General features: G+C 49.8%; 1 protein-coding gene across 1 annotated transcript; it reads right to left on the bottom strand.

Annotated features, from left to right (window-relative positions):
- Nucleotides 1-644: 644 nt before the first annotated feature.
- On the bottom strand, nt 645-9,769 carry Sh2d7 (SH2 domain containing 7). The gene is made up of 6 exons (XM_055621720.1): nt 9,600-9,769; nt 8,256-8,345; nt 4,773-4,938; nt 4,325-4,534; nt 2,436-3,125; nt 645-695 (listed from the first exon to the last, which is right to left on the bottom strand). Exons 1-6 carry the CDS (start codon nt 9,767-9,769, stop codon nt 645-647), a joined length of 1,377 nt encoding a protein of 458 aa, XP_055477695.1.
- Nucleotides 9,770-13,445: the final 3,676 nt, after the last annotated feature.

Genomic DNA, 13,445 nt, shown 5'->3' with positions numbered 1-13,445 from the left:
TTCAAACAAGTGGCTCTAGCATAATCTAGGAGTTTGCATAGTGAAGCTAGGATAAAGAAGGAGAAGTAGGGCAGGAAGAGATGGGGCGGATCCCAGGAGCCCATCCAGCTGTTAGGTCAGAGCCATGGCTTTTGAAGCTGGGCCCTGGCTGCTATATCCCAAGCTTCTTGCTGATATCCTCTTGGGGCAGGTGCAGAAGGTGTGGCTCCTGGCCTTCTCCTCCCATCTTCCGGCAAGACCATGAGGAAGGGAATTGGTTTTGTTCTCAGAAGTAATAGTGTAATGTCATTTAGCCAGTTGGGAAAATGTCTGTCTTGGCAAGGGGCCTGCCACATGCTTGTTAAGTATCTGAGGGGTGAGGCAAGCTTGGCCGATCAGCCCAGGCCTCTACGTGTTCATCCAACCCTCCCTTTAGGTGGTCCCTCATTTCCTTCATTGTGTGGACAGACAGCACTGAGGACACATCCAGGAGTTGCAGGCTGCTGCCGGGCCTCTCCCAGACCTTCCCAGAGAGGTATCTAGGCTGCATCCCAGAGCCTGCTTCCATAGTGGCTGGCTGGGTCACACCTTCAGGTGAGCAGAGGGAACCAGTAATCCTTGGTGTAGTGTGGACACCCAGAAACCCTCTATATGCTGGGCCTTCCTCAGAATCTGTGCTTCTTGTCTGTGAAGAAGAGCCTCCGAAACTTGTCAGGCTGGAAGGAGGGAAAAGATGTTAGGGGCTGGGCTCCCCAGTGGAGAGGGAAAGACCCAGATTCAAAGGCTCTCAGCTCAGGCCTGGTGTGAGGGTCCAAGCTAGACAAATGATGCCAGAATACAATGCTGATGTGGCCCCCACATTTCTTTCCCAGGGCCCCAAAACTCCACTTTCAGTCTTCAAAGTTAAGATGAACATTTGCCATTGTCTGGCCAAGGAGGGGTAAGAGGGAAAGGAAGAATGTGAAAAGGTGGAAAATACTGCAGAGCATCATCTTCCCTCCTGGATATGTGCTCATATCCTGCTGCCTCCTACCCATCTGGGGCCTTGCTGTAGCCTGGTGGCAAAGATGGAGGAGGAGAGGGATCATATACTGGACCACCAGGGTTAGTGGAAAACATAGGAACACCTAGGGGAAGTGCAGGCATGGCTTCTGGAGTCCTCAAAGGACAGTCCAGTTAGAGGGTCAACACCTCAGAAAATGATGGGGCTAAGAGGACACAGCCCTGCCCTGAGGGAGGAGCTGGGTCACCTAGAGGCTTTTGGTCCTTAGCTCAGGATGTCCCTTGTTCAGGCCAGGGGAGGGAGGTTTCAGGTTTCTGGGGACTTGAGGCTGTGTCCACAGGAAGATACCTTTCCCCTCCTGTTGTTTGCCAATATAGGCAGCCAAGGGGTGGGGAGGGGTTTGTGGCTCATGTGCCACCCTGGGGACCCAGAACCAGCCCCATGCCAACTGCCTCTTTACTCGCCATGTTCTCCTCTTCTCTACCCTGAATCCTCAGAAATAGTCACCCTGTTCACCAAGAGCCACTGGGGTCACGCCCAGGGGCTCTGACAGTGTCTTGTCAAGAGAGGATGTGGGGCACTGTTCCCTGGGCAGCTGCCCTTAGCACAACCGGATGATCAGTCCATTTTACAGATGAGCAAGAAGAGAATCTGGGTAGGGTTGCCAGGTAACAATACAGGCTGCCCAGTGAAATCCAAATTCTAGGTAACTAAGAAACCATCATGATTTTGTTTTGTTTTTCTTTTCTTTTTTTTTTTAAACTTAAAAGAAATGATTGATTTATTTTTATTTCATGTGTTTTGCCTGCATGTATGGTTTGTATGTCTGTGGAAGGCTGTTGGATCCCCTGTAACTGAAGTTATAGACAGGTGGGAGCTGCAGTGGGAATTGAACCCAGGTCCTCTGGCAGAGCAGCCAGTGCCCTTAACCACTGAGCCATCTTGTCAGTCCCCATCATGATTTTTTAAGACCTATGAAAACTACTGGTTTAGGTCCAATTCAAATTTAACTAGATGCCTTGTATTTTATCTTGCTGAATTTGGTAGCTTAGTCTCCAGGGAAATGGGCTTGGCCAAAGCCAGAAGCTACAGTTGCTTCTTCATGACTAGGGCCAAGGGCGTCCTCCTTGCCACCTCCCAGTGGGGGCCTGCCCTGGGTCCCAAGAAGGGCCGAGGGTGCTCTGCCATGGAGGAAGCGCTTAGGTGGTTTCACCCGGAAATCTAGCAGCTGCTTCTCTCACCCTGAACTTACCAGGTGGAGAAGTTCTGGGCGCTTCCGAGCATTGGCTCACGTTTGAGGCCCCCAAACAGGGTCTCTCTATGTAGTCCTGGAGTCCCAGAGCCCCCTGTGTAAGACAGGCTGGCCTCAGACTCACAGAAATCCTCCTGCCTCTGCTACCCTAGTGATGGGACTAAAGGTGTGTGCCATCGCCCACTCCCTCAGGGAACTCACCTTGGGCACCCGTCCAGTGTCCTTGTTCTTGGAGGCTGGGATTTGCTCATAGGTGTTTCCTGGCTCTGGCAGCTGAGAGCTCCCCGAGATCTTCTCATGGCCACAGTTCGAAGGCTCTGAGAGCTGGCTGTATGTGGGACTGACTCCTGGGTATGGGAACTTGGCAGGGCCATGCCAGCAGGCTGGAATCTGCTCATAGGTACTGCCTCCTTTGTCTGGTCTGTCCCTACCCTCCTGCTGTGGGCCTGCTGCTGTGCCAACAAGCTGGTAGGTATCGGTAGAGCTGGCCTCAGAGGTGGACTGAGCCTCATGGCTCAGCTTTAGGAACCCCTGCCTCCAAGTAGTAGCCCTTGATCCCAGGGGCTCCAAATTGGGGGGCTGGGGGAATCCTAATGAAGCATAAGGCATTGTAGAGCCCTGGTTTGGTTTTACTCCAGATGGGGCAGGCCCCAGGCTATTGGGCCTGTTCTGATCTTCATTTGAGAGTTTCCCTGAGGGCTCCCTGTCTGGGGAACAAGCCAGGCTGCCCGCTGGAACTGGCCCGTGCCTGCCAGATACCTCTGTGCCCAGGTTTAGTTGTGCCCGGTTCATCTTCTTCAGGTCTGCATAGATAATGTCACTGGGGCCTGCAGAAGGCTCATCCAGAAGAGAAGGGCTCCTCTGGGGAATGGGGGGCACTCTAGTGGGTGCCTGGGGGAGAGTGACAGAGAATGTTTTAAAGCATCCCATTGCTACCATAACTTCAAACCTCAGACCCCCTGAGCTCTATTGATAAGTTGAGCTTCCCCTCTTTTGCCTCAGTTTGCTATCACTTGCAAGGATTTATTTATAACCTTCAGGTTTCCTGGCTCTATGACTCTTAAGTAGCCTTTACCTTGACACCCAAGGCCTTAGCCATCAGCTCAACAGCCAGCCCAACTAGCCCTGCCTGGTCCTCCTGCTCCAGCATGGTCCACTGATTCTCACGGGGCTCCATGAGGAGCTTATGCCCAGGGGTCCTTCTAACAACTATTTCCTGAGTACCAACTACATGACAGGCAGTGTAAGTCCCGGTACCAGCTTGAGTTTACATTCTAAGCTGGAAACAAGCACCACGAGGCTGTGTTACAGAGTGTAGAAGGACTTGATGTAGTATATGGTACATGAATGCGTCATGAGTAATGTCATGTCAGATCAGGATCAGTGCTGTGGAGAGCAAAGCAGCTAACGTGAGAAGAGAGAATAACAGGTGGGAAAGGTGACATGCTCTGTGGGTCAGGTGGCCTTTTGGAGGAGAGATGGCATGCAGTAGGAATAGAAGCCAGGTGAGACAGAATACAGTATAAGTGACATCACTCTGTTAAAGAGAGCAGCTGGGCAGAGCATGCAGCAAGTTAAAAGCCTCAGGGGTTTAAGGAAGATCTAGAAGGCCAGTGGAGGCACAGTGAGGATGGCAGGGAGGTTCAGGATGCTAGGGAGCTTAGGTTTTATTCTGAGCGGAAGAGGTGCTCGGCACTCTGTGTTCTATGTTTCCCATCATAAAGATACTGCACTTCACAGTTTGCTAAGCGATTTCCAGGTATCTCATAACCATCTCATTGAGACCTCGCAGGAACTTCAGGAACGGTAAATAGACTCAGAGAGAACCCAGGACTCCCGCAAAGCCTCCCAGTGAGAAAATGGAAATGCCTAGTCTAGGCTTGACCAGGGCAGGCCTAGCACTGGCGGATCCCCAGGGACTGGCTCTGGGTTGTTGTTTCCCACTGTGGGCCTGACGCTCACCCGCTGTGTCTGCAGAAACTGCTCTGGTGGAGTCTAAGGACCTGACTGTGGTATGTCCCCCCACCTCCTCCAGCCCCCACACTCTGGGCTCGCCGCCATCAGCTTGTGTAGCTCAGAACCCTCCTCACCTCTGCACCTTCCTCTTTTGAGACAGTCCGGGGACTCACATCTAGAGCTTTCTTGGTGTGCAGGAAGGAGACCTGGGGCCTTGGAGCAAGTCGGGGGCTGGTGGCCTTGTCCGGGACCACGACGGGAAATTCCATGGCTGGAATTTCCAGGCCCAGATTAGTCTGCTGGAGGCCCGTGTTGACAGCGTCGTACAGATCGTTTTCCTCTAGCTGGAGCAGTGGGGAATAGAACAGGTATATGGTCACTGGCAGTCTCCCACTGCCTGCCAGGGGCTGCAGAGAAGGGCCAGAAACACCCCGCTAGGTTTCTGACCTTGGGTAAGAGTCTTTTTTGAAAGAGGGCCATGACTCCTCTGAGTTCCCCTGATAGCATGCGCCTGTGTGATTCCTACCCGAAGGCTGGACACCCCATCCTATCACCCTCACTCCCGCAAGAAGAGTGCCTAACCCGTGGGCAAGCAGCAGCAAGGGTCTCCCCAAAAGGCTCAAGCTGCACCTCCTGGTAATGGCGCAGGAGCTCATCCAGCGTTCTGTGGCTGAGGGTGTCTCCTGAGACAAGGTAGCGTCGGTTTCGGAGCTGATTGATGACAAAATGACGGCAGCGGTCACTACCCCTGAAACACAATTACACATAGGCTGGGTTGGCCTCTGCCTGCTTTGCCCCTGAGTATCGGAGAGGATCATCTCTCGGTTCAGTACAGACTCATCTGACCAAAGGCCGCACTGCCCATGCGCATCTGTGGTGTTCCTTGGGGAAGCAAGGGGCCACTTCAAGTGTCTGGGGCCTTGGGAAGGACCTGAGCTTATTCTCAGGAAGGGCATGGCTAGGGCTAGATTGATTGAGACACTCACTGAGACAAAATTTAAAAGGTACCCCCAACTCTGGCTCATCAGGTCTACCCACGCAACAATTTACCTGTTGGCTTGTTTCTGTGGTACTGGGGATCAGGCCTAGCGTCTCCCACATGCTGGGCAAATGCTGACCTCCGAGCATGCTCCCCCCGCTAGCCCTATTTACTGGCTTATTTTAACTTTAAATCCTTTACTTATTTACTCATTGTTTTTGAGAGAAGATCTTACTGTGTAGCCCAGGCTGGCTGGCCTCAAACTGAAGTGGATCCTCCTGCCTCAGCTTCTCCAGTGCTGGCACTTATAGGTATGGGCTACCGTGCTTAATTAATGCAGTATTTAGAAGAACAAAATGAGAGAAGACAACAAACCCATACACACAGAAACAGTGAGGAAGGAAACATCAACACTTCCGACAAAAACAAGATCCAGCCTGCACCTTTACCACGCGGCTTCACCCAAGCCCCGTCCTCTGGAACAGCGGACCCCTCCCCCTCCTATAAAGCCCTGCCCTCTTCACCGTCCTTGTAATGGGAGACTGATTTAAACCCAGAGCACAGGTCCTGGGAGTGCAGCAGGATGAACTCTACACATAAAAATGCCCATGTAACCACATGCAGATCAGGATACAAAGCCTTGCCCAGCCCCGCCCTGCCAGCATCCACGGGCGGCCTCCTTCTGACCCCTACTGCCGAGACTCTGTTTCTTCCATTATGGAACCTCAATAAATGAGAATTATGCAAAAATCCTCATTTGTGTCTCACTTCCTTCACGGAAGGCATTTTCAGATTCACTTAGGTCCAAGCAGATGTTCCTTCTTTTAAAAGTTGTGTGCAGTGTCTCACTTGATAGAAAACCTACAGGCTATTGGGTATTTAAGCTATTTGCTTATGAGGTTGTTATAAATATAACTGTTTATGCTTGCCTTTGTTTTGCTTTTTTTTTTTTTTAAAATAGGGTTTCTCTGTGTAGCCCTGGCTGTCCTGGACTCACTGGACTTGTAGCCAGGGTGGCCTCGAACTCACAGAGATCCTCTTACCTCTGTCTCCCTGAGCACTGGGCTCACAGGCATGCACCGCTGAGCCTGGCTTGTTATACTTGTCTTTTGGTGAATGCATTTACTCATCTCAACTAAGAATATGCCAAAGAGTAACAGGGGCAAAGTGGAGGAAAATACACACACACACACACACACACACACACACTATTTAGGAAATCAAATCCATCAGTCTTTGGAGAGCTTGTTTGGGGATTCTAGAGCAAAGATCATTCTTTCTGTATTTCGGGAAGCTTGCCCTCTTCAACAAAGCGTGCTTCAGGAGAGATTCGTATGTCGTAGTGAGGAGGAAGACGACACTGGAGCCAGCCAGAGCAACTGAATCAATGCTGGCCATCAATCGGGCCATAGATGTTATGGCCAGATTGCCTTCACATCCAAATTTATCAGTCTTTTATAGCAAGTGCTTTTTGTGTCTAAGAATTTTTTGTTTATCCTATTTTCATAGGCACTTTGTTTACTTATGGACATATTTTTTCTGTTTCTTTTTAGAAAAGTTATTGTTTTCTTTTCCTTTCTGTTTTTCTTTCTTTCTCTGTTTACAGGGTTTCTCTGTGTAGCCTGGGCTGTCCTGGACTCACTTTGTAGACCAGGCTGGCATGAACTCACAGAGCTCTGCCCTGCCTCTGCCTCCTAGAGTGCTAGGGTTACAGGCACGCATCACTGGACCTGGCTAGGTTTTTTTTTTTTTTTTTTTTTTTTTTTTGATCTATGATCCTTGTAGAATTACTAATTTTTGTACCTTATATGAGGCAGTGACCATTTTTTCCCCGTTTGGATATCCAAGTGCTTTTGCCAATTATAGGGAAAACAGGAATGACGACATCCGATGCAAATCGGGGAGTCAACAGTCTGAGTCGTCTACCCCTTTTCACTATTTACATTTCTTTGAGCAGCTCTGCTTGCTATCTTTTATAAGGTGGCATTCTCTCTGAGGTCCCATGAGGGAGAGAGAATCTCAGAGAAACACGGAATACAGGAAAACCAAAACCAAAAAGAGTTTTTTAAAATGCTTAGTCATTATATTTCAGAGTGCTCAAAATAGGAGAAAAAAAAATGAAAATTGAGCGATGATTAACATTTGTTTAGCCCTTCCATGTCTTGTTACTGGGCTGGGCACTTTCAAATCTGTCATCCTACTGTGCGCTTGCAACCATCCTATGACAGGAAACTAGAATACTCCCGTTTTACATATGAGATGGCACAGGCACAGAGAGCCAAAGACACTTCCTCCAGGTTAGGACCCGAACAAGGTGACTCTGTGCACATGCTTTGAATCAGGATCTGAAGACTTGGAAGCTTGCCCTGCAGCCCTGGCCTCCTTCCAGGTCTCCAGAGGGAAGCCTTGACCTTCCCAACTCAGCCTGATTTCAGGCCAGGGTTCAGTCATCACCTCCGACGTCGTAGTAGGTGCCTGCTTCTTCCTCTTTGGTCTCATGGCCTTACATTAGTAAGACCCAAGATCTTCATAGCCCACCAGTGGCGTGCCCCTCCCCCACGTGGTATTCACAGCTCCAGACTATCTCCAGATCTCCCCCCTATGCCATTAGAAGGGCCCTGGTGAAGTGGCAGTTTGCCTGGATCCCTTCTCTGTGGCAATACCTCTCATCCAAGGCTATCCTGCTCCCAGAAACTTTGCCTTCTGCTGCACCCAAGGATCTGTGACTCTCAAAGTCTTGCACTTCTGCTCATGTCAGTCCATGTACTTGGAAAACATCCTTATACCCAACCATGCCTTCTTCCCACTACCTAATACCTGTTCCTCCTCTCCTGGGCTTGGAGTTCATCTGTGCCCACCAGGAAGAGGCTTTATCTGGTTCCCCTTACCCGTTTGAAGGCTGCAGTACCATCCCTGGCATATAGTCAGTGCTGCTGCTCTGAAAGGGTTGGCAAAACATGGGATGGATGAATCATGGGGTCAGGGCCCACGGAAAACCAGACAGTGGCTTTCCAAACCTCCCTGTTCATCAGCAGGTTCTGGAACCTTGAGGCTGCCTATCCCTTCAAGGAGGGATTTTCACTTACCTGTAAGACAAGATGTAGCCGACAGCCCGGTCACTGAGGCGGATGAGGAAGGAACCGAGAGCTTTGTCCCTGAGTAGCTGCTCTGTCTGCCTGGACAGAGGACATGCCATTAACTGGGGTGTGTACCCTCATAGTAACCAAGCAGCCTGAATTAGACCTGCCTCAGGATCCTTGCAAGCCATGGCCTTGATAGAGAACCTTCTCAGACCCTTGACTGACTCTGAGGTCTCTCAAGGCACAGTCTGTGCTTGGTCCCGGCTCAAGTGAGCTAACTAAAGACTCTGTCGGGAGTTGGATGCAAGTCCTGAGGCCAAAGGCACCTTCCACTCCCTCTGCAGCCTTGCCAGCAGGTACAGTAGGCACACCTGCAGCTCCCTGCCCTCCACCTGGATAACTATATAGGAAGAAGGATGCCACACAGCTGGAGACCTTTGCACGGTCAGGAATCCCTCTCTTGGGACTAAGGGTGCAGCTGTGTTAGATGCACGCCCTGTAGGCATTTCTGGAGCAAAGAGCTTCTGCTGTGTCTCAAGCCTGGTTCCAAGAGAAGCTTACAGGAACTCACTCCATCCCTTGGTGTCTAGTGTTTTGGAGACATGGTGGACAGTTCTAGCTCTTTTTTTGTTTTTGATTTTGTTTTTGTGGCTTGGCAGAACACAGACCCTATATTTGCTTACCCACATACTCACCAAATACTCCATTGAATGTCTACTCTAGTCAGAACTGCCCTCATAGTTTTCAGGGATCAGTGCCGAATGAACACTTGAGACCTCTTATTTCCAAATGAGGAGTAGCAAGACAGTGGCAGCGGGGCGTTAAGCGGGTGCAGGGCCCCCTGAACACACAGTCTTCTGTGGTCCAGAAAACACTCTCTGGTTCTGTGTTAGGCATCGGGCCAGGACTTGGTGGGCTTTGCTCTTCATTCCTTCCCTCATCTAGTGCTCGGGGAGCTTGGCAGTCTAGCTCAACCGCAATGCATCTCCTACATTCTTGCCTCTGTGTCAGGTTAGCCATGTGTCTAGATTTCCTGGACAGTTTTTCAGCTCAGCTCCAGTGGCATTCCAGCGCTGGTGCATGGCGCGGTCTCGTAACTTTCACCGAGATACCGGGAACTCATCTAAACACGCCCAGCTCCCACGAAGTCTTTCTGTCCTTCCCAGAGCAGCAACTACCGAAGACCCCACACCTGCCTTCAGAAGCTTCCTTAGTCTGTCCCCTCTCCCCCCCAAGGTCCTGCCTAGTGAGGGAAAGGTCAGGAGCCCAGGGTTCTAGCGTCCTTGGGCCATATTCTCAGCCTCTAGGAGCTGCAGACTATGCTGGTCATGTGATCAAGGGCAGCCTTACTTGCGGGTGATGAATCCATGAAACCAGGGTGGCAGAGCTCCGTTCTGCAGGATAGAGGGGGCCTGTGTCTCCATGAACCACTTCAGAGCCAGCTCCTGGATCTCAGCCAAGGCCCGCCCATCCCCTGTCTCCTCCGGTGCCTTGCCCAGATCCTCTGGGTCGCCCTCCATCCTGGTGAACGCAGACGGGATGTGAGGCCTGATGACAGCAGTCCTTTATATCTGCGAGTGATGCAGCTCATTTGCCTGTGCCCACACCCTCCTCAATGCCCGCAGCACACAAGAGTCCTATTGCCTCTGGGCTGGTAGCTGGGTCTCCTCTGTGAAGCTTTGGGACCAGGCATTTTGGCTGGCTAGTGTCCCTAGCAGGAGGCTACCACAGCAGCCTTACCCTGGGAAGGGTCAGGGAGGAGTTCCATGATCCCTGGGCCAGCAGATGGGCTGCTGCTGATGTTGGCTGCAGTCACAGCGTGGTCCCCAGATTTAAACCCAGTGTATCCTGCCCTCACAAGGGCTTTTGTATTTTGGTGGGGGAAGTTCCATGCTGGTTAATTTTTCCTTTCACTTCAGACTGTATCAAGTACCTGCTGGGCACTATATAAATCTGAAAATAAGGTCAGAACATGTGGGGAAACATTTTCTGTATGTGGGCAGGGTGTGTGTGTGTGTGTGTGTGTGTGTGTGTGTGTGTGCTTGTGTGTGCACACATGCACACAGACATTTACCCATGCGTATGTTTGTTAGAGGTTGGTATTGGATGTCTTCCTCTATCACTCTTCACCTCATTTTTTGAGATAGGCTCTCTCGCTGAACCTGGAGCTGCTGTTTGGGGCACCCTGTCTAGCCAGCAAGTTTCTGGGATCCACCTGTCTCTGGCTTTCAGTGTGTCCGGCTTTTCTGTGGGTGCTGGGGTCCAGGCTCAGGTCTTCATTCTTGTGAAGCAAGCACTTTGCCTACTGAGTCATCTCCTCAGTCCCAAAGAAGCACTTAGTACTAAAGGGGGTAGATAGACAATAAACGTGTGTGTGTGTGTGTGTGCATGTGTGCGTGCTCACGTGCCTGCAGAAGGCTGGGAGAGGAAGAGAGAGTGTGTTGGCTGCATGTCAGTCTTGCCCAAAAGTGACAGTGGGTCCTTGAAGGAGGAAGTCAGGCACCTGGGTGGAGAGAGCTGTTGCCAAGCACGGGGAAAGTAAGGGCAATGCCAGGATGGTTGGGATCAGTTTAGGGCGGGTAGTTAAATGCTTCATTCACACACAGATATTCCCGGTCTTCATGCCAGCAGAAACTGAAGCCGGGGCCACCAGGGCAGCAAAATCAATCAGCCCCCAAAACACTGGTTCGAATCCCACTTCCATCACATTTTGGCACTCGGGATCCGAGGGTTGCTGAGCTGTTGGAGATCTCAGCTTCCTCAGAGACTGGGAATTGGAGGCTACTGTCTAGGCCCCGAAATCATTACAGTGAGGAGGAGTAAAACTGTAAAGAATGACATATCATTTACATAAATTCAAAACAGGAGAGAACAAATCAACGGTGCTAAAAATTAAGAGAGCAAAGGCTGTGGTGGTGGAGGGTGGGAGTGCTTAATGACTTCCAGGGAGGGGTGAGTGCTGGTACGTTTCCACTCTTTGATCTGAGTGCTGTGCTCGCTATAAACATCCATGGGGCATAGTTTATGCTCCTTGATAATTACATGCTATACTTCAATAAAAACCATTGACTGGAAAAGAAGGAGAAGATGCCACAGCCACATTTCTGTGGTTCAGATTCTGTCTTGATCGCTGTGTGACCTTTAATCAGTGTCTCTAACTTCAGTGTCTTCATCTTTGAAGTGGGGATGATAATAATATGACCTGTGCATTAGTTCATTTTTTATTGCTACAATGAAATACCTGAGGCTGGGTGCTTTGTAAAGAAAAGGTATTTAGTTCATAGTTTTGGAGGCTAGAAGGCCAAGGTGGGGTACGTCTACCTATTTGGGCTCTGACAGATGTCTCCTCAGCTAGATCACAGGATGGTGGATGCCATCGTGGCACATAATTGAGAAGGAGCAATCACATGGCCAGACAGGACCAGGTTAGCTCTTCTATAATAACCCACTCTATTGAGAACTCTCATGGAATCATGAGAGTGGAATGAATTAATCCCTTCTAAGGACAATGCTCCCCACTGACCTATCTTCTCCAGAGCCTCCTTCAGGGTTCCACCAGCTCCCAACATTGACACTCTGAGGTTCAAGCTTCCAACTCATGACTCCTTAAGGGGACAGGCCACATACAAACCATAGCAACCTGTTGTTAGGGAGGTCAAATGAATTAACACCTTTGAACAATAGCTCCTTTATTTGGAATAAAATAAGTGATTAGGATTAGCCATTGCTCTGATGATCATAACACCAATGATGGCGATGATATAAAGATTCCTAAATATGAATAGTCTGCCCCTGTTAGGTAGACTATTATTACTACTTCACCTTTGTTATGAGCCATCTCAAGTCTAAAATAAATGGTGTTAAGGGAGGGGGTGTGTCGGTGCACACCTGTTATCCCAGCACTAGACAGGCAGAAGCAAAAGGATTGCAAGCTCGAGGGGAGCTTAGGCTTCAGAGCAAGAGAGCATTTTGAGAACAGCCTGAGTCGTACAGCAAGACCTGGCCTCAGAAACAAAACAAGGGTCCTGGAAAGATGGCCCAGTGGTTAGAGTCAGATCTGGCCTTGCTGAGGGACCTAAGCTTCATTTCCAACACCCTTATCAGAAGGCTCATAACTGCCTGTGACCCTAACTTCCAGGGATCCGGAGCACCCTCTTCCGGCCTGCTTAGTTACTGCACTCACATACACATACCCCCTCACATATACATAATTAAATATGAAATAAGATACTTTTTAAAGACAGGTCTCTTTATGTAGCTCTGGCTGCCCTGGAACTCACTATATAGACCAGGCTGGCCTCAAACTCACAGAGATCTGCTGCCTCTGCTTCCTCAGTGCTGGGATTAGTGGTATATACACCACTATGCTTGGCTTCAAAATGAAATCTTTTGAAAAAATGTGTTTGGGCATGTGTGGGATGTGTTTGATTTGGCGGGAAGGCCGGGGCATGAAGCAAACCTGCAGCCTGGACCTGGAGCTCTGTCTTTGTCTCTCAGCCTCTTCTTCTCATTTGCACAAAGAGTAACAGCGCTCACCTCTCACGGACACCTCTCAACACAAAGACAGGCACATGGCTACGTAGCAAGTGTTCTTGGAGAGTCAGCTACCCAGAACATCAATTTTATAAATTATGAATTTCCAGCCTTGGCAATGAGAGTAATGTCATCATTTCGGAACCTGTTCTTTGGTCTCCCCATCACAGGCAAGCAAGAGATGTCATGTGGTCTGGAGTCCCAGGCTCAAGCTGGCAAGAACTAGAATTCTCTAGAACGTAAAGCCAGGGAGGAAGGAGTTTCTGTATTCTCCCTCCCTTTTTATTGAAATTCAGTAGTCCTTCCTGGTGAACACATGCAATAAGGCCCACTAACATTAACAGCACCTGTTATTTCATCACCAGCAGAAGCCACAGATATTTTCCTATCTCATGACAGCAGCTGCTGACATGTGCACAGACCATTTTCCTCATCAATCAGAATGATAAAAACTCAGCCCGATGCTGAATCTTGCTCTTCAGCACAATGTAAAAACACAGTGCTACTGCGCCGATATTTTCGGCGACCCTACTTCCACATAATTTAATCCCGCTGTCCCTCTAAGGTCCAATTTTGCACATTAAAAAAAAAATATCTAAGAGGCACACAAGACTCAGCAGATCTTCCAGAGGCCCGTGGCACCATAAAGAGTGAGAATTCTGG

This window comes from Psammomys obesus, unplaced genomic scaffold (genome assembly GCF_907164565.1).
Source record: "Psammomys obesus unplaced genomic scaffold, mPsaObe1.curated_primary_1811, whole genome shotgun sequence".
In the NCBI taxonomy this organism is placed as follows: domain Eukaryota; kingdom Metazoa; phylum Chordata; class Mammalia; order Rodentia; family Muridae; genus Psammomys; species Psammomys obesus.
Note: the sequence above shows the minus strand (reverse complement) of the source record. Positions and strands in the feature narration are given on the sequence as shown.